Source organism: Ranitomeya variabilis, chromosome 5, assembly GCF_051348905.1.
Source record: "Ranitomeya variabilis isolate aRanVar5 chromosome 5, aRanVar5.hap1, whole genome shotgun sequence".
NCBI classification, from domain to species: domain Eukaryota; kingdom Metazoa; phylum Chordata; class Amphibia; order Anura; family Dendrobatidae; genus Ranitomeya; species Ranitomeya variabilis.
The window spans coordinates 32,354,635-32,379,376 of NC_135236.1; the positions used below are offsets into that span (position 1 = coordinate 32,354,635).

General features: G+C 44.6%; 1 protein-coding gene across 3 annotated transcripts in view; it reads right to left on the reverse strand.

The window, feature by feature from the left end:
* The window catches only part of CHD3 (chromodomain helicase DNA binding protein 3), a 79,344-nt gene extending 55,936 nt beyond the window's left edge, over nucleotides 1-23,408 (reverse strand). For 2 of the 3 annotated variants that reach the window (XM_077261656.1, XM_077261655.1), the window contains exon 1: nucleotides 22,669-23,408. In XM_077261656.1, coding sequence (XP_077117771.1) covers nucleotides 22,669-22,954 — 286 coding nt within the window. In that variant the 5' untranslated portion in view covers nucleotides 22,955-23,408. Of the gene's footprint in view, nucleotides 1-22,207; nucleotides 22,354-22,668 lie in introns of those variants that run through there. The other variant, XM_077261657.1, reaches the window with a different exon arrangement.
* Between the last annotated feature and the right edge of the window lie 1,334 nt (nucleotides 23,409-24,742).

Here is a 24,742-nt window from a genome sequence, read left to right on the forward strand (position 1 = left end):
GTAACTGTGGTGAATGGGTAACACTTTAGAAGGAGGTCTCCACTCACTAGCTCAGAGACAACAGAAAACTAAAGATAGAGCCTGCAGAGAGGAAAGTCACTTATTTCCCTCCCTCCCTGTATCCTGAAGTCATCATCCTTTCTGAAAAAAGAAAAAAACTACTCGAATGCAAAAGATGGACTATGGAGTCTCTTATATTCTATTTAAAGGGAGGGTGGAGGAGCGAGGAGCAGAGTGAGAAAACAGGCAGCGGCATACAAGACAGGCAGATCCTGCTGCAGTTAGTGATTGATTTAGCTTATCCCATAGCTGTATTCACAGCCACACAGCTGAGTCCTCCGATATAAAACACCCCATGCTGGGAATGCTGCTATTTAAAGTGCTACATAGAGACAAGTCAGCATAAATCCCTCATGTCTGTGTGTGCTGTCTATAGGAGACATCATAGCACATAGTCTCCACCCACCAGCTAAGACACAACTGAAAATTAGCCATAGAACATGCATCGGGAAATATTATTGAAAATGAAGGATACAAGTCACATAATGGCAAGTACAAGTGGTACACAGAGACATGTCTGTTTGTGTGAAGTATGGGTAACCCCTTAGCAGGAAGGCTTCACTCACTAGCAGAGACAATAGAAAATTAGAGATAAAGTCTGAAGAGGGGAAAGTCATTATTTTCCTCCCTCCTGAAGTCATCCTCCTTTCTGGAAAAAAACAACAACTCAAATCCGCAAAACGGACTACACAATCTATTTTACTCTTTTATGGACATATGAGAGTGGAGGAACAACGAGGAGCAGAGTGAGAAAACAGGCCCAGGCAGATCCTGCTGTAGTTAGAGACTGATTTCGCTTTTCAGAGAGATGTACTCACAGCAACACAGCTCAGTTCTCCTATATACTATACTCCATGCTTCTACTGCTGATTTTGCACATTTACGACAGAGACAGGGGAACAGGAACCCCTAATTTTTGTGTGCGCAGTGTATGGGAGGCACTATAACAGATGGTCTGCACCCACTAACTCTGAGACAACTGAAAATTAGAGATAAAGGTGGCAGATGGGAAGAACTACAGAAAATGCATGATGTAAGTCATATAATGGCCAATACATGTGCTTCACAGAGACAGGAGAGTAGGAATCCTTCCATGTCTGGGTTTGTGGTGTATGGGCAACCCCTTAGTAGGAAGCCTCTACTCACTAGCTCAGAGACAGCTGAAAATTAGTGATATAGTCTGTATAAGGAAAAACTGTCAAAACAGGGATATAAGTAATATAAAGGCCAGAAATAATGTTATTTCTTATGCACACGTGACAACTTCTCCCTCTTTCTACTGAGACCAGATTTGTTCTTCATTGGCTGAAAAACATCCGTTGAATATGGACTGGGGCCTTGTAGAGAGGACCTAAAATAATATCGAGCCAGTGTCCCAACAGAGGACATGTCCATGGCACCATCTGTGGTCTGGGAAGCCTAATGGCGTATCTGTGGAGCAATCTTAGCTGATCATAGGCTCCCAGTGTCCGATTGTAGTTTATTCTTAGCCGTCATGGTATAATAATTAAAAAAAAAATAAATCTGTGGCTAATTGCTGGGTAGAAGGATTACCAGGGAGTATTATACTTGCAAATTAAGCAGTCACACATAACTCATTACATCTGAGCTGAGACGTGTGCATTGTGTCAGCCAAATTGGCTATAAGTATTCTCCAGGCGCCGACAACGAGATGGATGACACTTGCAGAACGCGGAGAAAGAAACTCTTAAAGTGCAACTCCAACTACAATTACCACATTGTTTTTTAAGTTGGAAATCCCGTATTTTGGGGTCGGAGAACCATATGCAGTTCACAACCCACGGAAAAAAAGAATTTGATAAAATTCTGGCTATTTGCAGACGCCACTAGGGGGAGCTTTGTGCTTCCTGTAGACAGATTTCTTAGTGAGTTCTCTCGGAGATATAGTAATCTGTACGTTGTGCATGCTCCCCCTAGTGGTGGCTGCAGACAGACAGAATTGTATAATTTATTTCTATGGCTGAGTGATGGGAATTATAGCATTTTTGGGGGGATACGGGAACTCGTCACTGGATTTATTTCCCTCCGACTTGAGAAAGTATAAGTAGAAAGTTGTTGACCAGCGGCAAGAGATCAGGAAATCCCATCATTCAAGAATGCAAAAACTCAAAGTGACATTTTATGACAACTACTATGATGGGATAGGGGTCTCTATAGCAAACGTCACCAACAGCTAAAAAGGCCTATGCGTGTCCCTTTCTCTTCCTCAACCCTTATTTTTTTCACGTTGCCTGTCAACAAGCTCACATATCCCTTAAAAAAAAAATCTGCAGAAATGAAAAAAAACCAACATAAATTAGGATGCAATAAAAAAAAATACACATCACGGAGCGCTGCTGCTGCCACTTTCCTCCATCTGTTGTATCTTAATTGCTTTTTAATTTTTAAGACAGTATTTTAATGTATAAGGAAAGTCTGATTGATTTTCAACCTGATAAAGGCGAATAATTAGCAGGAATCAAACATTATCCAGCATCGCACATAATGTCCATAGGTGCTGAGCCACTAGATTTCAGCTGTATGAGAAGCAGCAACGAGGGCACTATACAGCAGTGCTGAGCTATATAGCTGAGAATCCAGCGCTGGGATAAGATTATAAATAATTGTAATTAATGATTTTATTTTTAGAGCGCTGACATATTCCTCAACACTTCTGTCAGGACTCAAACTCAGCAGCTCTTCCCTCTGAGCTATTCAGCTCGCTGGACAGTTCCTTGCTAACCCAGATACTAGTACCTGTATTTTCTTAATTGTCTCCACCCCGAGTTCCTGATTGTCTCCACTCCGAGTTCCTGATTGTCTCCACCCCGAGTTCCTGATTGTCTCCACCCCGAGTTCCTGATTGAACACCCTACTTAAACCTGGCAGTGCAACTCCTTTCTTGCAAGATTATTGAGCTACCAGCCTCTAGTCTAGCTTCTTTCCACCTGCTGCTTATCCTCAAGATAATACTGCTGCTCCTGTGTACCGATCCCTGGCTATTGCTGACTATGCAACCGGCTAATCCTTTAAAGGGAACTTGTCACCCCCAAAATGGAAGTTGAGCTAAGCCGACCGGCATCAGGAGCTTATCTACAGCATTCTGTAATGCTATAGATAAGCCCCGATGTATCCTGAAAGACGAGAGAAAGAGGTTAGACTATACTCACCTGGGCGGGCGGTCCGATCCGATGGGCGTTGCGGTCCCTCCCATCTTCTTACGATGACGTCCTCTTCTTGTCTTCACGCTGCGGCTCCATCGCAGGCGTACTTTGCTCTGCCCTGTTGAGGGCAGAGCAAAGTACTACAGTGTGCAGGCACCAGGCCACTCTGACCTTTCCCGCTTCCTGCGCACTGCAGTACTTTGCTCTGCTCTCAACAGGACAAAGTATGCCTGCGCCAGAGCCGCAGCGTGAAGACAAGAAGAGGACGTTATCGTAAGAAGATAGGAGGCCCCGTACCGGACCGCGACGCCCAATGGAGCGGACCGCAGTGGGACCGCCCCTGGGTGAGTATAATCTAATCTCTTTTTCTCATCTTTCAGGTTATATCGGGGGCCTATCTACAGCATTCTGTAATGCATTCTTTAATGCTGTAGATAAGCCCCTAATGCCGGTGGGCTTAGCTCAACTTCCATTTTGGGGGTGACAGATTCCCTTTAACTATACTGCTTCTCCTGTGTAACGACTTCTGGCCATTCCCGACTACACAACCTGCTTATCCTAATAAATATACTGCTTCTCCTGTGTACCAACTTCTGGCTATTCCTGACTACACAATCTGCTTATCCTCCTAACTATACTGCTTCTCCTTTGTACCGACTTCTGGCTATTCCTGACTACACAACCTGCTTATCCTCCTAACTATACTGCTTCTCCTGTGTACCGACTTCTGGCTATTCCTGACTACACAACCTGCTTATCCTCCTAACTATACTGCTTCTCCTGTGTACCGACTTCTGGCTATTCCTGACTACACAATCTGCTTATCCTCCTAACTATACAGCTTCTCCTGTGTAACGACTTCTGGCCATTCCTGACTACACAATGTGCTTATCCTCCTAACTATACCGCTTCTCCTGTGTACCGACTTCTGGCTATTCCTGACTACACAACCTGCTTATCCTCCTAACTATACTGCTTCTCCTGTGTACCGACTTCTGGCTATTCCTGACTACACAACCTGCTTATCCTCCTAAATATACTGCTTCTCCTGAGTACCGACTTCTGGCTATTCTTGACTACACAACCTGCTTATCCTCCTAACTATACAGCTTCTCCTGTGTACCAACTTCTGTCTATTCCTGACTACACAAACTGCTTATCCTCCTAACTATACTGCTTCTCCTGTGTACCGACTTCTGGCTATATCCTGACTACACAACCGGCTTATCCTCTTAAATATACTGCTTCTCCTGTGTACCTACTTCTGGCTATATCCTGACTACACAACCTGCTTATCCCTCCTAACTATACTGCTTCTCCTGTGTACCGACTTCTGGCTATATCCTGACTATACAACCTGCTTATCCTCCTAAATATACTGCTTCTCCTGTGTACTGACTTCTGGCTATTCCTGACTACACAACCTGCTTATCCTCCTAACTATACTGCTTCTGCTGTGTGCTGACTTCTGGCTATTCCTGACTACACAACCTGCTTATCCTCCTAAATATACTGCTTCTCCTGTGTACCGACTTCTGGCTATTCCTGACTACACAACCTGCTTATCCTCCTAACTATACTGCTTCTGCTGTGTATTGACTTCTGGAAATTCCTGACTACAATTCCTGCTTATTCTCCTAAATATAATGCTTCACTTGTGTACCGACTTCTGGCTATTCCTGACTACGATTCCTGCTTATCCTCCTAACTATACTGCTTCTGCTGTGTACCCACTTCTGGCTATTCCTGACTACACAACCTGCTTATCCTCCTAACTATACTGCTTCTCCTATGTATCAACTTCTGGCTATTCCTGACTACACAACCTGCTTATCCACCTAAATATACTGCTTCTCCTGTGTACCAACTTCTGGCTATTCCTGACTACACAACCTGCTTATCCTCCTAACTATACTGCTTCTCCTGTGTACCGACTTCTGGCTATTCCTGACTACGATTCCTGCTTATCCTCCTAACTATACTGCTTCTCCTGTGCACCGACTTCTGGCTATATCCTGACTACACAACCGGCTTCTCCTCCTAACTATACTGCTTCTCCTGTGTACCAACTTCTGGCTATATCCTGACTACACAACCTGCTTAACCCTCCTAACTATACTGCTTCTCCTGTGTACCAACTTCTGGCTATTCCTGACTACAATTCCTGCTTATTCTCCTAAATATACTGCTTGTCCTGTGTACCAACTTCTGGCTATTCCTGACTACACAACCTGCTTATCCTCCTAACTATACTGATTCTCCTGTGTACCACCTTCTGGCTATATCCTGACTACACAACCTGCTTATCCTCCTAACTATACTGCTTCTCCTGTGTACCACCTTCTGGCTATATCCTGACTACACAACCTGCTTATCCTCCTAACTATACTGCTTCTCCTGTGTACCACCTTCTGGCTATATCCTGACTACACAACCTGCTTATCCTCCTAACTATACTGCTTCTCCTGTGTACCGACTTCTGGCTATATCCTGACTATACTACCTGCTGGTGCTGCTCCTAGTGGTTGCTCCTAGTGGTTGCAATAATATTACTCCAACTCAGGTCAGTCTATAACAACTTTACAATTCAAACAATTACTAGAAAGTAGCACAGTAAAGTCACAATACAGCAGTATTGAACAGTGTAGCTGTGAATTCAAAAGTCAAGTAAAATAAAAAAAAGCTTACTAGAAAGCAGAGTGGCACTGATCAGTGTAACTGTAAATTCAGCACTGAAATGAGATAAAATGCTCCAAAAAAATTAGCAGCAGCATGAAGGACATTATCCAGCAGTGCTAAGCTGTGTAGCTGTGAATCCAGCACTGGGGTAAGATTATTAATCATTTTAATTAATAATTCTATTTCTTTAGAGCTGACATATTCTGCAGCAATTTACAATTCAAACACTTAATAGAAAGTAGCACAGTAAAGTCAGTATACAGCAGTACTGAACAGTGTAGCTATGAATTCAGCACTCAGGTAAAATAATAACACTTACTACAAAGCACAGCAGCACCGATAAATGTATATGTAAATCCAGCAATATATTTAGAAAAAATGCATAAAAAAGTACCACACAAACAAAAAAAGAAGCTTCATCATCTCTGATTATGTCTCTTATTCTGCAGCTTACTCTGCAGTTGCTCCTTACTCTCACTCTCCTCTCCATAGACTTCTATGGGCATATAACTTGACCACTGAGTTGTATCTCCTTCTACTCTCAAGAAGTATTTTTACAGTATTTCAAAGTAAAAAGGCAAGAGAATGAAGAGTGCTGGTTGCTTTCTATGATCTACTCTATTCAAACACCTTCTCACCACGGTCATATGCCTGGCAACCCTATACTAGTGATCAGTGGAAGTTCCAGCTTTGAGGACCACAGGGAATTTTGTACCATGCTGAATGTACTTGGATAAATCATCAAGATCCGCTGCTGGCAGCTTCCTTTGTAATTCACAACCAACCACTTACGAGACATGCTTGATGGAAGACAAATCTGGAGTTACTGCAGGCCATGGTAGCACGTTTAGGTTACGCAAACTGCTCATAATAGCACAATCAATATGTGGCCTGGTCATTGATGTGTTGAAAAACAGCTCCTTGGACACTTTAGAAAAAAAGGCCAATCAATTTAAACCCAAGCTGATAGGGTACTGGGAATCAAAACTAGAGGGGTCTGGATACTGTACATTATGCTACACCACGCCACCATGATCCTGGGAACAGGACAAGAGTGATGTTCCCCCGTGAAGGTGTTCCTCTGACCTCAAGGAACACCAGAGATCTCAAAGGCTATTTTGCAGAGCAAGATGGCAATGGAGGCTGGAATGGAGGTTTACCCTCAGCAACGAGTCCTGGGAGATTGGCCTGTAGACTACGTGGGACGCCAAGAAGATGCCTTCACAAGGGATAGTCACTGTCCTACTCCTGGGATTATGTTGAGGTGAGCCATCATGTACACTAGCTGGTCCACTCCAATTTTCATATCAGATGCACTAACAGTTCGGGGCTACATTCAATTGGTCATGAAACCAGTGGTTCGGACATTTCTCCAAAGTTTCCCAGAAGTTGTTTTTAAAAACAACACCACATGTTCCTGGTGCTACTGTGAGCAGCAACCATGGCCTAAACATGCTACCATGACCTGCAACGTCTCCGGACTTGTATCCCATTGAGCACATCTGGGACATCATTGGTCGGTGATTACTCAGGAGCTGCCAGCAGTGGATTTTGATGATTTGTCCAGGTCAGCAAGGAGAACCTTCCTCAGATACCCATTAATAACTTCACTGAGAGCAGCCGAAGCTGGAAATTCAGGGATTTCTGCACGTGACGCTCAAACTCAATAGATGGGAGTAATAAAAAGGACCTGAAACACAGCGAACATTATTGGACAAAGCAAATGGAAGCCCAATAACCAATGGTCCCCATAAGGGGATGGACTGGAAAAAGAGAAGTACAAACTGGAATATAGAAAAGTCAAAGGGATGGAGGGCAAGACACAGCGGACAGAACAAGGACCACGATAATCACAACTTTACTAGTGGATGATGGAAAATGGGGCATAATGTTGGGTTTCTCTCTTTGGCCCCTATGTTGGCCATTCGTTAAGCAATATTTGAACCCAGTTTGATGACTGCTATGAAGACTAGCATGTGCATACAGAGATCATCTGCATATTTCTTGCAAAAAAGAGGATTTTAGAAAAAGGAAGAAGTAAAACCATGAACAAAAAAAAACAAAAAAAAAATCATGCAAATAGAAAATTCCAAACAAATGCCAAAGAGAAATACGAAAATCATATTATCCACTGGGAACCACCAAGACCCTAATAGCAGTATGAATCTGCGGGATCATGTAGTTTGCTGTAACTACGTAAATTAGGATTAAACGGGCATCATGATGGTTCACTGCGCCATCTGCACAGCTCCATGTTCTAGTACCTGGATCACCGAGGTGTCCGCAGTCCAAACACCTGATTAAGTTAGGTGTCTTCCTATAAAGCGGGTCTGATAGAAAGGAGACCAAGACTGGAAAATACCTCGGCTTACAAAGAAATAATAAATAAATAATAAATCGATAACTTCGGAGAAACATAGAGATGCTTGACTACCCTCCGCAAGAGGTTACATCTGGCACGTGGTCAAGTTTTAATACTAGAGACAGTATAGGACCGACCCGATTGGGGAACACCTTGTTATGGTGGGATGGATTTTATTATTATTATTTTTTTAATCAAAAGCATTGGTTAACATAGTACCCTATGTTATTAGATGTACTATTGCGTTTTACTCATTTACAGGTGAGTAGGCCCCGGCATCCGACCTCCAATTTTAAAGACTTCACTTGAAATCTTGGCAAGTGACAAATCTAATGACGTGTCAGAAAGAGTCGTGTCGTAGACTTTAAGGTAATCTGTCAGCACATATTTGCTATGTAATCTGAGAGCAGCATGATCTAGGGGCAGAGACTCTGATTCCAAGGATATATCACTTGCTATTTCAATATAATCAGTGTTTTATCAGCAGGAGATTATCACTACAGGACTACATGTCTTATGCCTCCTAGTCCTGCTTCTCTCTGTAGCCCCACCCCATCTTTGATTTGGCAGCTTTCTGTCAATATACAGTATACACAGAAAGCTGCCAATCAGGGTGGTGGGTGGGATCATACAGGGCTCAGTATTCCGAGCTCTGCTAGGTCTGCAGCAGATAAAACAGGGATTTTATATCACCTACTGCACCATGTAAATTAGGTGACACATTGCCGGAATCAGCGTCTTTGCCCTACATCATGCTGCTCTCAACGTAGCAAAAACCTGGTGACAGACTCCCTTTAAGAAAACTGATTGACAAAAGACGAGCTTTACTCCCGGCTATACCAATAACTGCTATAGATTCTCTTCTTTTTTTAAAGGGAACCTGTCAGCGGGACTGTGCACAGTAACCTACAGACAGTGTCAGGTCGGTGCTGTTGTAACGGAGCCACCCTGACAGTGTCTGTAGTTTACGGAGCACAATCCTGCTGACAGGTTCCCTTTAAATAAAGGACAGAGTGTAACTAACCAATTACCAGACCCCACTAGGCAACATCTTACCCCCAACTGGATCCCATGGTTGCCTAAGTTCAATAGAAGCATAGAACATCTATATACTGATAGGCTCTGCTAACTTCAGCAAAGTCGGAGGTTTGTCTCAGGAGTACAACTTTGTAAAATTCCGACAGAAGTTTGCAGCATACGTCATTGTATGAACGGGCATATGGTAACTATTGACTCAAATTATTAAAAAGAAAAACAAAAAACCCAAAAAGGAGCATACTGGAGAGGTCTTATACAGTAAAAAATAAGATATGCTCTGCACATGCCGGTAGGACATTCTCGGCCTATGTTGGGTGCATGAGAAATTGGGGCCATTCATCAGGGAATATTCCTGAAACGTTAAGACTGGAATAAGACATATCTGATACCGATTGTTCCCAGGTTTTATGGACTGATGAGATGAGATGGTGGATGGGTCGGGGTTGGATCAATACCGGGCACCAGCGAGGTGGAGGTGGGCACTACTATGGGCTGGGATTATTACAGAAGAGCTAGTTCTAGTTTTCGGGTTGAAGATGGACTCAAATCAACTCCCAAACCTCCTGCCGGTGATTAGAAGACACTTTCTTCCGGCAGTGGAGCAGGGAAATATCTGCATCTTTCAAGAAAACCAGGATTGTTCAGCAGGACAAGGCTCCATCGCAGCATCAAAGTCTCCACTGCTCAGTGCCAGGAAAGGCCATAAAGATGAAGAATAATGACCCAACCACTTCCTCATTGGACCCAAACCCTAGTGAGAACTTGTGAGCACTTCGGGAGATTTCCGGTGAAGGAGAACGGTCACCTCTCTGATCAGTGTAAGGGGCTGTGGTTGGCGTTGCCCAAAAAGGAGAACCCGACAGACTCCCTGGATGCAGCTTAAAGAGGTTGTCCACTAATTTATCATTGATGCAATGTCTGATCTATCGGGATCCGAAACCCGGCCAGCTGTTCCTGATGCCTGTCGGCGGCTGCTGGCCGGAACTGCTCAATCGTGGAGCTGCTCCATTTTCTGATAGTGGCCACGGCAGGGTACTACACATCCGCCTCCTATTGATTTAAATACCAGTCTGAGATTATAATAATAATAATCTTTATTTTTATATAGCGCTAACATATTCCGCAGCGCTTTACAGTTTTGTACACATTATCATCACTGTCCTTGATGGGGCTCACAATCTAGATTCCCTATCAGTATGTCTTTGGAGTGTGGGAGGAAACCGGAGTACCCAGAGAAAACCAACGCAAACACAGGGAGAACATACAAACTCCTTGCAGATGTTGTCCTTGGAGGGATTAGAACCCAGGACTCCAGTGCTGCAAGGCTGCAGTGCTAACCACTGAGCCATCATGCTGCCCAGATTAATAGCTGACCCTAAGGATAAGAAATCAATATTGTTATATCAGAAAACCCCTTTAAGTATTTCTGTAGGAATCATGCTCTAGACGTCTGCCACACTTAAATGTTAATTGCTTTCTTGTATGATCTCAGACATCCTTTCTTTTCATTGCCCTTCCCCCCTCTGACCAAATAATCATATGATCTAGTGAACTGACATGATCCAAAATGAAAATGGAACACTATACTGAAGGAAGGCGCTGACTACATGTTTTCATCTGGACCTATCCTTCACCAACAAACGCAACATTTTAATGACAAACCTGCTAACTACCTGCCTGCTCAGAGCAGCCACTGATTACTACCGCCAGTGGTTCTGCTGCTTCACGTCAAAAGAGCAGCTCTTCCTCTTCCGGGCTGCTGCTGATGTCATGCTGATTGACATCCGGCTCCCTGCAGGTTAGGCAGCGGGGAGCCAACTATCAATCAGCAACATGACGGTAGCGGGAGTTGCTCTGTGCCGGCAGAGATCGGACCAGGATAAATAGTTAGCAACTACCTGCCTGTTATTATTAAGCTCATAGTGAAAAATTAAAGTAACTCCTATAAGCCTCATTTAGACGTCCATGAAACAGGGTCCGAGCACATACCGCGATGCACAGCCTGGCCATGGGTCTCCTGACCGGAATTCATGAAAAAGGGAACCTGACTTAAGATGGTTATCCAAGTTCTACTTGGTTGGCATAAGTTAGGTTACAATCATAATTTTTGCAGTCGGAGTATATAGGCGACAAATGCCACTGTGCCTATAGTCATAGGAGATCTACTGTACATTACTCGACTTGCACTATTAATGCAGAGTGAATGGACTCTAAAGCTCCGATTCATTAAAAGATTTATCCAGGACTTTTATTACTTTTGGGAATGAGGCTAAGAACTTACAGGCAGGTAGTTGCTTTGTACCTGCCTGTGCCGGCCGGCGCCAATCTCTACCATCACAGACCGCTCCTGCTGGTGATTCTCCTGCTTCTGTTGATGTAACGTCAACAACGCAGCGTATTCTCTTTTGCTTTGTCAATGAGACTTCACTGCCGATGTCGTGCTGATTCACAGCCAGCTACTCGCTACCTAACTGCGGGGAGCAGGCTGTCAATCAGCACGACGTCGGCAGTGATGGCCCGTAGGCAGAGCAGAGAGCGAAAGTAAAGACGTTGCTTTGTCGACGACCGATAAAATGAAGCAAATCACCAACTGACATCGTCCCAGGCAGAACAGGCAGGTGGTTAGTGACTACATGGGAATAAGTTCTTAGCCCCATACACAAAAATAATAAAATTCTTGGATTCGCCAGTGTTAGGTGAAGTTTTCCACTGTGATTTTTTTACACTGCATTTTTTTTGTGCAACGTCCTACAGTTCCAGTATGGTTTATGGAATTCATAGAAACCTCATGCCCACTGGGATTTTTTGTTTTACGCTAAATAAACTGACCCGTGGTGCGTGTTTTAAATCTGTGACATGTCAATTTTTCTTGAAGCTACACTGAGTTTTATATGCAGGGTTTACCAATTGAATTGCATTATATGCGGAAAATCTGCAGGAAAAAAATGCATATGTGTTTTCAGAATGTTTGTGCTAAAATTGCATATAATCCACAAGTAACTTTATCAATAAAATGTTGTCAATGCAAAGCACCAGGAAAAAAACACATGTACAAAAAAAAAAAAAAAGCGAGTAGCCTAACTTACTTAATAGATGCAGAAAATCTGCAACATAGCGGCAGACCACGCGGCCGCTATGGGGTCAGCTGAGGGCTGACGATAGTAAAAGAGCATTTGGTGGATGCTCAGGCAGCGAAGAGCCGCGTATATAACAAAAAGGCCACGGTTAGCTCCTTTAAAGCAGGAGATCGGGTGTTGATTTTGGTGCCCATCAACGAAAGCAAGCTTATGGCCAAGTGGCAAGGACCATATGAAGTTCAGGAAAAAGTGGGGAAAGTAAACTACTGAGTTTACTAGCCTGGGAAAAGGAAACCCGAACAGTTGTATCACGTTAATCTGTTGAAGGCGTGGAAGGACTGGAGTGTATGTTTATGGATGTGACTCCACACATGTCATCTGGGGACCCTCCGATATCGGCCTGGACGGAGGCCGAAGGAGAGGTAAAGATAGGAGACACCCTCTCGAAACAACAGCGATGAGAGGTGCAAAAGAATACGGATGTATTCTCGGGACCACCCGGTCGTACCTCTGTCATCCAGCATGACATTGTCACTGAGCCTCACATAAGGGTACGAATGAAACCGTACCTGGTGCTCAAGGTCCGGAGACAAGCCATCGCGAGTGAGGCAAGACAAATGCTCCAGCTGGGAGTAACTGAGGAATCCCAGAGTGTCTGGGCTAGCCCGATTGCGCTAATCCCGAAGCCGGACGGATCATTACGGTTCTGTAATGACTTCCATAAATTAAATGAGGTTCGACCTTTACCCAATGCCCTGGGTGAATGAGCTGATCGAGCGACTGGGTCAGGCCCAGTACTTTACCACGCTCGATCTGACCAAGGGTTATTGGCAGGTGCCTCCTACGGAGTCGACAAAGGAAAAGACTGCCTTCATAACACCGGAGGGTCTGTACCACTATGGTGTACTGCCCTTTGGACTGCATGGGTCCCAGCCACGTTACAGAGGTTGATGGACATAGTGCTGGAACCCCATCGAAAGTATGCGTCACTTGGATGACATCATCATCTTTAGTGCTCACTGGCATACCCACTTGTCCCAGACGCAAGAGGTAGTAGATTCGCTCAGAGCCACGGGCTTGACATCGAATCTCAAAAAATGTGCAGTAGGGCTTGAGGAAGGATACATTATCGGCCGTGGGGTCATCATACCCCACATAAATAAAATCGAGGCTATTCAGAACTGGCCCTGACCTGTTACCATCAAACAGGTGATATTACCGGAGGTTTATACCTAATTTTTCAGGGAGAACAACACCCCTAACCAATCTCCTCATGGGTAAGAAGTTGGTCATGGTTCGGTGGATCCCCCAGGCAGAGGAAGCGCACCAATATATGAAGGTGGTGCTGTGCAGACAGCCTGTCCTCATTAGCCCCAACTTCCAGATATGCTTCATCGTACAGATGGATGCCTCTAACGTGGGCCTAGAAGCGGTCCTGTCACAGGAGGTGAACGGGGAGGAACATCTGGTCACCTACCTAAGTAGTAAACTCACCCCGACCGAGAAAAATTTTAGTGTAGTGGAGAAGGAGTGCCTCACCATTAAGTGGGCCATGGAGTCCCTACGCTATTATTTAATTTGTTGACTGTTTCACTTGGTGACAGATCAATCTCCCTTGGTATGGATGAGGAATGCCAAGGTGAGGAATGCTCTGGTCACCAGATGGTTCCTGTCCCTGCAAAATTTTAATTTCACAGTTGAACATCGGGCGGGAAAGTCAAAGGGAAATGCGGATGCCCTGTCACAGGGCCCCTGTATGGTGACAAAAGTTCATCCCCCCCAAGTTTGAACAGAGGGGAGGTATGTGAGGCACTGACCAGTGTCATATGCGAGGGTCGCTATGTGTCCTCCAGGATGCACAAAGAAGCATATTGAAGCCGCGGGAGTGCATTGCTGTTACAGGCATAGCTGTGATTGCAATGCAAAATAAATGTGTTGGTCTTGGCCAAGCTATTTGTCCAAGGCAGATGTAGTAAAACCTGCCATGGGCTTTTTTTTTTTTTTTAACAGACTACAGGATGGTAGTGGGGCGGTCCGTTTCCTCCTGGCCGGGTCTTCCATGTTGCCTACGACCACAGGTTCCTTGTAAAAACCCTGCAGCAGAGGGTTGGGTGGGGTCAGTTTTGGTTTTGCAAGTGTGTAGAGCAGGAGGTCCTGCAGCGCTCAATCAGTGTGAAGCCACACAGAGCCAAGCGGAGCCAAAAGGCCTGGCACCACTCAGCGTACACGGCGGTACAGTCTCCCACGGCAACCGGTCCCAGACTATCTTGTTTCCCGGCTGCGATCTGGAGGATATTGCGTGCTGTTTACGTTGTGAGTATTTGGACATTAAATTATGTTTACTTTGAACTTTCCTGGGTCACTTTCTGTCTGTCACACTGCACCAACCGTGCTGCGCTACACATCATATTTTGTATAGTGGGCAGTGGGGCCATCATGCTGTGTATAATGAAGCTGTGGGGGCCATCATACTGTGTGTGAGGACACTCATACTGCCTGTGGGGGCTTTAATCATCATACTGCGTGTTGTGGCCATCATACTGCCAATGGGGACTGTGAAACCATCATTTTCTGTGCGGGGGCCCTCATACTCACTGTGGGGGATTTTGTGTCATATTGTGTGTAGACGGCTGCGGGGCCATCATGCTGTGTATAACGAAGCTGTGGGGGCCATCATACTGTGTGTGATGACCCTCATACTCGCTGTGGGGGATTTTGTGTCATATTGTGCGTAGACGGCTGCGGGGCCCTCATGCTGTGTATAATGAGGATGTGGGGGCCATCATACTGTGTGTGATGACCCTCATACTCACTGTGGGGAATTTTGTGTCATATTGTGCGTAGACGGCTGTGGGGCCATCATGCTGTGTATAACGAAGCTGTGGGGGCCATCATACTGTGTGTGATGACCCTCATTCTGCCTGTGGGGGATTTTGTGTCATCGTGTTGTGTATATGAGGCTGTGTCATGCTGCGTAGGGGAACTTTAGGGGCATCATGCTGTGAAAGATATACTGAGCGGGGTTAATGTGGCAAGCATCACAAGGGGAAGGGGGGACCAGTGAGGACTTTTGCTAATGGGCCCTGTGATTTCTATGTAGGTCACTGCCTACAAGACCCTCATATTGGTTACTATATTTATCATGGTTCAGTACCTGACACGCCAGGCCTTGTACATTCAGCTTTGCGTTTCATTTCATGCATATTTAAAATCTCCCGCCCTTACATTCCTCAAGAGCCCATAAATCTGAGGCTTGCGATGGAAAGGTCTGGCAGTGATTATGAAATGCTGGTGGAACCCTGGGGAAGAAGAATGAGGTCTGTAATAAAAATTGAGGGGTCGAAGTATCGGCTGAAAACCACACTGAGGTATCACACACAGTATCCAAAAACAATCCCCGATTCCAAAAGACAGTGCCTGGCCGTAATCTAGAGATCTACACACACCACAAAAGGTTAATAAATTCTGCTGTGGAGCCTCTACAAGACTGATGACAAGTGTTGTCTAAGACCACAGCAATAACATAAACCTACTGCTGCAAAAGCAATACTACACATTCCAGGCAAATGAAAGCTGAAGGATACGGCAGCACCTCCTGGTCTGTTGCCAATATTGTTGAGACAGAACACGCCCAAACAAATTTTGCAAAATGGATACCGAAAGAAAAAAAAAAAGCAACTTGATGCATTTGATTAGGAAGCAGCAAACCTCAGGGAGTGTCGATGAATTATCATAAAACAATGCCCTCGAGAGTAGGAAGATTGCAAGGGCAAAATTAAAGTGAGCAGGTAATTGTAGGCTAACGGCCTCGTGAATATTTTTTTTTATTTCTTTTTGTATTGATTCCAGTTTATAAAATATTGGAAAAAAAAAGCAGCGGTAATTTACATAAATACAAAATGAACAATTTAAATGGACTGATAAAATCCTTAAAAACATAAAAATGATCCAAACTAACCATCAACAGAGCGATGATACAACAGTATTTGGCAGCACTCGGGTGTCCATAATGCAGCTGCAGTACCCGAACCTCCTGCGGGTCCGACTGCACAAGACTTAATATAAGACCAGTTTCACGAGCCCGACTTCAAGGACTGAGACGTACGGACCGGCCGCGGAGCTCCCCCCAAAACTAAAAACCTCGTAGAATGAGGCTGTTAAAGCTCTGGACCAGGAAAGAAAAGCAGTGGAACTGGGCAGCGTAAGGGCAATAGCAGGAGCATTACAGCATTCTGGGTGGCTGGGGTCTAACGAGAAATCAAAGGCATATATCAGGGAATGCCCCCAAAATAAATCTCCGTCGGAACCAAGAAAGAGATATGGTCAAAGCCTTATACAGTCCACGGGGCCTGTTACATCCATCTCACAACCAAGGAGTTAGAGAGTTGAAAAAAAATGTACTAACATCGACTGAAAAAAAAAAAATTGATAAATTAATCTATTACCTTTCATAGGGATATAGACAAGTTTAAAAACGTTAATAACATAACTACCGTATGTTTAATCTCCTATCAATCTAAGGCCCCTATTTAGTAAAAAAAAAATAGGAAAAGTGATGCATTGATGTTTTTTATTTTGCTAAATTAAATTTCTTATTACTAATTATTGGTCATTTATGAAAAAGTCAGAGTAGATGGAAAAAAAAGAGTCGTAAACCTTGGCGTCCTTGACTCCAACAGATGTTAAACCTCATTGTAAAGTAAAAACAGCCTGTACTCCCTTCCGGCGCCGGGTCTCACTAGGCTCTCCTGATGTTGTTATGTCATGTGAGCCCAACAGTCAATCAGCGTCCACTTGACTCTCGCTTCCTTTGTACAAAACTGACTTTCGGAAGAAGTGACAACTGCTGCCACTCTCTGAACTCCTCCGGACGTCAGTTACTTTAGAAGTGATTGGCGGCTGCGGGGCTCACATGATATAACAATGTCATGAGAGCCCCGGGAGATCCGGCGCCGGACATGAATATAGACAGTTTTTTTGAAAAAAAACAAAGAGCCGGAACCTAGTCGGCCCCAGCTTCACAATGGATCTGAAAGATCGTTGCGACATCTGTTATAAACGTAAGTCAAGACACAGACGTTCAGTGCAGGCAGTGTTATGGGTCGTTAGGTGAGTAAAATTACATTATATATTTGCCTTGAAGGGGTTGTATACTACTCGGACAACTCTTTCTCAATTACTATATTCCCCCTTGTAAAACCAAAACAGCCTTTACTCACCTCCGGCGCCAGGTCTCCCATGACGTTGTTATGTCACATAAGCCCTGCGTCCGATCAGTGCCCACTTCGGTATCCCAGCCTATCGGAAGAAGTGAGAACTGCCGCTGCTCTGACTTCCACTGGATGTCAGTTACGTTTAAAGGAAGTAATTGGCTGCGGGGCTCACATGACACAATAACGTCACGAGAGCCCTGGGAGACCCGGCACCGGAGGAGGGTACAGGCTGTTTATATTTTACACGGGGGAATATAATAACCAAGAAAGGGTTGTCCGAGTAGTGGAAACACCTTTATTAATAAAAACACTACTTTCATATTGCGTTAAGAAATTTCTGCCTGCTGTGGACCTACAATATGTCAGACAAAATCATTGGCTCCCCGCTACCTGACGAAGGTCATAAACATGTTTTATTGGTCTCCACTGGGTATATCACAATTATGATTTTTTTTTCTATATGGAATAGGAGATAACGTGATTCCATACAGATGATGGTATACTTTTTATGGATGAAGAAAGCCACTGTATGCCTATATTGCACATCCATCACTTATGAATTGAGAAAGTGTACCTCTAAGGGTATGTTTCCACGGTCAGGAAACGCTGCTTGTTTGACGCTGCGCAGAGCTGCAGCGTCAAACAAGCAGCGTCTAGATGTTCCAGCATAGTGGAGGGGATTTTATGAAATCCCGTCTCCACTCTGCGTGGAAACCCGCACGCGGCGGTCCTGCGACTCCGGACATGCTGCGCCTCTTTTCAGATCGCAGCATGTCCGTACACCTTGCGGGGACGCAGCGTCCCCGCAAGGCATATCACAGGGCCCTATGGGACAGAGCGATCATACCGGATGTGAAGAGTTAACACATCCGGCATGATCGCGTCCCAGAAAGGGGGCGGGGCTTAGCGCCAAGCGGCTTCGCCGCTGCGGCGATACCGCCGGCCATCCTGAACGTGGAGACATAGCCTTAGGGGTCACACTTGCGAGTGCAATGCGAGAAACTCGTGCCAATACCCGGCACTCGGGACCGAAGTATGCAGCTGAATGCTCCGGTCAGAACCGCCGGCGGCAGTGCCGGGTATTGAAGCGAGAGACTCGCAAGTGTGACCTAGGCCTAAGGTTAAGTTCCCACAATGAGTATTTGGTGCGTTTTTGAAGATAACTATTTTTGCTGTGCAAAAAACGCAGCGCAGTACAGTTTTGAAATGAGCAACACGTTAATTTCTCACGTGGTAAATAAGTGTTTTATTTGTAGATTTTCCCCATAGACTTGAATGAGATGAGGAAAATCCGCAGGTAAAAATCACTTATGTGTGCGGAAACACACTAAAGAAAACCCATGTAATCGGCACATGACTTTATCAATAAAGTTTTATCAAAACTTTTTAACAGGAAGTATCCAAAACATTAAGCTTTATTTAAAACATGACACACCAAGAAGAGACAAAAACCACGGCATAAAAAAGGCGATAAAAACGCATGTGTAAAATATTTTTTTGCAATAAAAGCAATTTTAAAAAATATGCAAATATCTTAGTTTAGCTAGTAAGTGAAGAAATGCTCCAAACACAGTAAATACTCATCGTGGGACCCTTGCCTAAGGGTTCGTTAAGGCTATGTGCACACACTCTTTTCCATGCGTTGTACAGTACCATGTAAACCTATGGAAAACCAAATCCGCAGTGCACATGCTGCGGAAAAAAAACGTGCGGAAACGCTGCATTGTTTATTCCGCAGCATGTCAATTCTCTGTGCGGATTCCGTGCGGTTTACACCTGCTCCTCAATAGGAATCCGCAGATGTAAAACCGCAGGTGGAATCTGCACAAAAACCGTGGTAAATCCGTGGGTAATCCGCAGTGCGGTTTACTTGCGGATTTACAAAAACAGGTGCGGAAAAATCCGCAGAGATCCAACCTACGTGTGCACATACCCTAACACAGTGCTATTTTGTAAGTAGTACATTTCATGCATTCTTTACGAATTCAATTGAATGGGTAAAACCAGTGCTGACAAAATTGAAAAAAAGAAAAGAATGCGCCGCAAGTCAAACAACACAAGAAAAAAAAGATTTTAGAAACACTGCATTTTTTCAGCATGAAAAAAAAACTGCAACGTTTGAACAAGCTCTAACAAGGAGGGCAAAACACAGTGTAAAAAGACCCTAAGCTTCACTTAGTGATGCCTATTACTGAACCAGAGGTAATAGTTTATGGTTTACAGGCATCCGGCTCTTTGTTTGGTGATGTGGATTATCCGGCTCACCAAAAAGAGACGGATCTTTTAGATCCCATACAGATCATGGTTGCCGGACACCATCAGCTACCGATCACCATCATTTTACCCTTCGTTCACGGTAGGGAGCTGGCTCCTTATGCCCAATCTGTTGTGAGCTGACTATGCCCGATCTGCTTTGAGATGGCTCTTTATGCCGATCTGTCACAAGCCATCTCTATACGCCCAATTTGTCACGAGATGTCTCTTTATGCCCGATCTGTCGCGGGTCGACTCCTTATACTTGATCTATCGCAAATGACCCGCACTAACGCGTTTCGCGATATCGTGTTTTTCTAATAACCAGACACTAACGCATTTTGCTATTATTTTCTTTTGACCAACACATTTCACGATATCGTGTTTTCTAATGACCAGTCACTAACGCATTTCGCGATATTTTTTTGTTTTGATCCACACTAACACGTTTCATATCGTGTTTTCTAATGACCAGTCCCTAACATGTTTCAATTTTTCTTTTGACCCACACCAACACATTTCACGATATTGTGTTTTCTAATGACCAGTCACTAACGCATTTCGCGATTTTTTTGTTTCGACCCGCACTAACACATTTCGCGATATCATGTTTTTCTAATGACCCACACTAACGCGTTTCATGATTTTTTGTTTTGACCCACATTAACACGTTTCGTGATGTTGTGTTTTCTAATGACCAGTCACTGACACATTTTGCGATATTTTTTTTGTTTCGACCCGCACTAACACATTTCGTGATATCGTGTTTTCTAATGATCAGTCACTTACACTTTTCACAATTTTTCTTTCGACCCACACTAACACGTTTCACGATATCATGTTTTTATAATAACCAGACACTAACGCATTTTGCAATTATTATGTTTTGACCAACACATTTCACGATATCGTGTTTTCTAATGACCAGTCACTAACGCATTTCACGATATTTTTTTGTTTTGATCCACTCTAACACATTTCATGATATCGCGTTTTCTAATGACCAGTCCCTAACATGTTTCAATTTTTCTTTTGACCCACACCAACACATTTCACGATATTGTGTTTTCTAATGACCAGTCACTAACGCATTTCGCAATTTTTTTGTTTCGACCCGCACTAACACATTTCGCGATATCATGTTTTTCTAATGACCCACACTAACGCGTTTCATGATTTTTTGTTTTGACCCACATTAACACGTTTCGTGATGTGTTTTCTAATGACGTCACTGACACATTTTGCGATATTTTTTTTGTTTCGACCCACACTAACACATTTCGTGATATCGTGTTTTCTAATGATCAGTCACTAACACTTTTCACAATTTTTCTTTCGACCCACACTAACACGTTTCACGATATCATGTTTTTCTAATGACCAGTCACTAACGCATTTCACAATATTTTTTGTTTCGACCCACACTAACACGTTTCACGATATTGTATTTTCTAATGAGCAGTCAGTAACGCATTTCACGATTTTTTTTTTGTTTCGACCCACACTAACATGTTTCGCCATATCGTTTTCTAATGACCAGTCACTAATGCATTTCACGTTATTTTTTTTTGTTTCTACCTGCACTAACACATTTTGCGATATCATGTTTTTCTAATGACCAGTCACTAACGCGTTTTGTTTCGACCCGCACTAAGGCTAGGTTCACATTGCGTTAGGGCAATCCGTTTAGCGCTAGCGGATTGCGCTAACGCAATGTATTTGTAGGGGCCGCGTTTAGGGGTCGCGCTAACATCCCCGCTCTCGCAGATCCCCGAACGGGGAACGGACCTCGGGCTGCAAGGAGCGTCCGAGGCGCGCCACAAAAGAACGGCACATCGCTAGCGCGAGCCGAAAAAGGCACGCGCTAGCGATGCTCTTCAGGCTGAAACATTGCTGTCAATGGGTGCGCTAACGGACCCGTTGCACGGCGTTAATTGCGACATTTTCGCCGTGCAACGCTGTCCGTTAGCGATCACCCACTAACGCAATGTGAACCTAGCCTAACACATTTTGCGATATCGTTTTTTCCCTAATTACCAGTCACTAACGCGTTTTGCGGTTATAACGTGTTTTTCTAAGGCGACCGTGCCCAAATCATTTTTCGTTTTATTTTCGGGAAATCGTGACCCGACGGCGATTTACGACGAGCAGCGATACCTTTCACCGGACTCATGAAAAGTACAATTCTTCCCAATGAGAGCCGCATGATTACGGTTACGTCCTCCAGCTGCCATTACTCAGAATATGGTTTCAGAACCGCATTCTGCCGATATAAGACGACGAGGACGTCGCATTGAGCGCCGCCGTCTGACAGAAAACGACATTTTATCTTATATTAAAACCCATCGCAAGTAGTGGTACCTTTTATCGAACCACCCGTAATAATTCTGACAGAAATATTCCCACATAACCCTCGCTTTATCATTTACGGCCTCTTGTAGCCGCCCGGAAGCTCGAACAGGCAGTGACAGAGACACCGGACTGGTCACACAGCTGAGAACACGCTTATGACATGCTAAGAAAATGGCGGGAACACACTGTGGTGTCACTCTATTTAAAGGTGACAGGACAAGACCACACCACTGGGAGGAGGAGGAGGGGGGTGAGGTGGACACAGGGGGGCTGCCGTCACCAAGTCAAACAATATGGGGACACTCGGCTGCTCCAGTCCCCCCCGCCACCCCTCCCTAGGTGGACGCAGTGAGACCGTCCAACGGTTAATGCGGTGGGGATAGCAAAGAGGGGGGACTTGAAGCCGCCCCCGTGTTCAAGTCCCCGTCTCCCCCCCCCCTTCACCCCCCAGCAGGTCGCTCCCTGTTTACCTGCGGCAGCGGCGACGGTTGGCGCGTCGTCGGTTTCAACACTCCCCGGCTCCCTGGAGGACGTTGGCGGGAAAAGAAGGCTGGGGCTATGGCGCCTCGGTGTCGCCTCAGGCTCCTCGTCTTCGTTGTCGTCGTCTCTTTCCTCCTCCTCTCCGTCCTCTTCTTCTTCATCATCATCATCATCCTCCTCCTTTTCGCCGTCCCCTTCTTCGGACACGGCCATCTCCTCTTCTTCTCCTTCTTCCTCCTCTTCTTCTCCTTCGTCCCTCAGCGGGAAGGAGGACATCGGCCGTCCGCTTTTTTTTTTCCCTGCCTCTCGCCCGCCTTTTACTTGGCTTTTTCCCTCAGCAACACGATAAACTTTCCTGACAGGAAAAAAAATAGGCAAAAAATGACTTCATCCAACGATATTCCAGAAAATTCTCCTCAGAAAAATCTTCACAAATCACTGAAATAATAAATAAAAAACACAAAAAAGAGGGGGGGGGGGAGTAAAAAAAAAAAAAGATTTTTTTCTTTGTTCCTGTTTTATTTGTGAGCCAGCACCCAAAAAAAAAATAATAAAAAAAATCTCTTTCCCCTCCCCTTTAAGAAGAAACTTAAAGGGGTGTAAAAATATATATCTAGTCAGGAAGTCTTGAGAGAGGGTGGCAGAAAAAAAAAATTCTGTGGTAAAAAAGAATCAGGGATTTATTTTTATTCAGATCAAATAGGAAAGTTGACAGGGAACCAAGATGGCCGCCCCTTCAATTATTATATGTAAAGTTAAAAAAAAAAATAATAAAATGAGGCTGTGTGAGATATTTATAAACCTTCCTCATCCCTCCCCCACCTGAATCACACAGCAGCTACTCCCCCTTTTTTATTAAGACCATTTCTATTATACACAGCAGCCTCTCTCTGGTGAAAGAGCTGCACAAAATGGCTGGGGGGGGGGAGAGAGAAGAGAGAGGAGAAGTGGCACAAAAATATATATATATAAAAAAGAAATATATACATATAGGATATGATAGGCATATAATAATCCCGGGGTGGGGCTACGTCAGAGTCAGGCCAGACAGATGTAAATGTGCAGGCAGAGAAGAAAAAGAAGAGGAAGAAGAAGGGGGGGGGGGGAAGTGTCGGAGAAAAAAAAAAAAACATTACTAAAATACATAAAAATCCAGCAGACGAAGGTGAAGCTGATTCTTTTCGTTGTTTTTTTTTTCTCTCTGTTTAGACGTGTAGTTATATATATATTTTTGTACCCTTTTCAGGCCAAAACAGTTTTTTTTCCGCTATTTTTTTTTATCAATATACAATGCTGGCCAAAAAAAGAAAAAAATCTTTACATGTAAATTCCGCATCATTATTTCACTTCTTAAAGAGAACCTGTCGCGTCCCCCGTGCCACCAGAACGACCAGCAGTTGTGTCTGCGTGTGTAGACAACCTGCCTAGTACTCCCCCTGTGTGTCCCCCGTGCCACCAGAACGACCAGCAGTTGTGTCTGCGTATGTAGACAACCTGCCTAGTACTCCCCCTGTGTGTCCCCCGTGCCACCAGAACGACCAGCAGTTGTGTCTGTGTATGTAGACAACCTGCCTAGTACTCCCCCTGTGTGTCCCCCGTGCCACCAGAACGACCAGCAGTTGTGTCTGCGTGTGTAGACAACCTGCCTAGTACTCCCCCTGTGTGTCCCCGTGCCACCAGAACGACCAGCAGTTGTGTCTGCGTATGTAGACAACCTGCCTAGTACTCCCCCTGTGTGTCCCCGTGCCACCAGAACGACCAGCAGTTGTGTCTGCGTATGTAGACAACCTGCCTAGTACTCCTCCTGTGTGTCCCCCGTGCCACCAGAACGACCAGCAGTTGTGTCTGCGTATGTAGACAACCTACCTAGTACTCCCCCTGTGTGTCCCCCATGCCACCAGAACGACCAGCAGTTGTGTCTGCGTATGTAGACAACCTGCCTAGTACTCCCCCTGTGTGTCCCCCGTGCCACCAGAACGACCAGCAGTTGTGTCTGCGTATGTAGACAACCTGCCTAGTACTCCTCCTGTGTGTCCCCCGTGCCACCAGAACGACCAGCAGTTG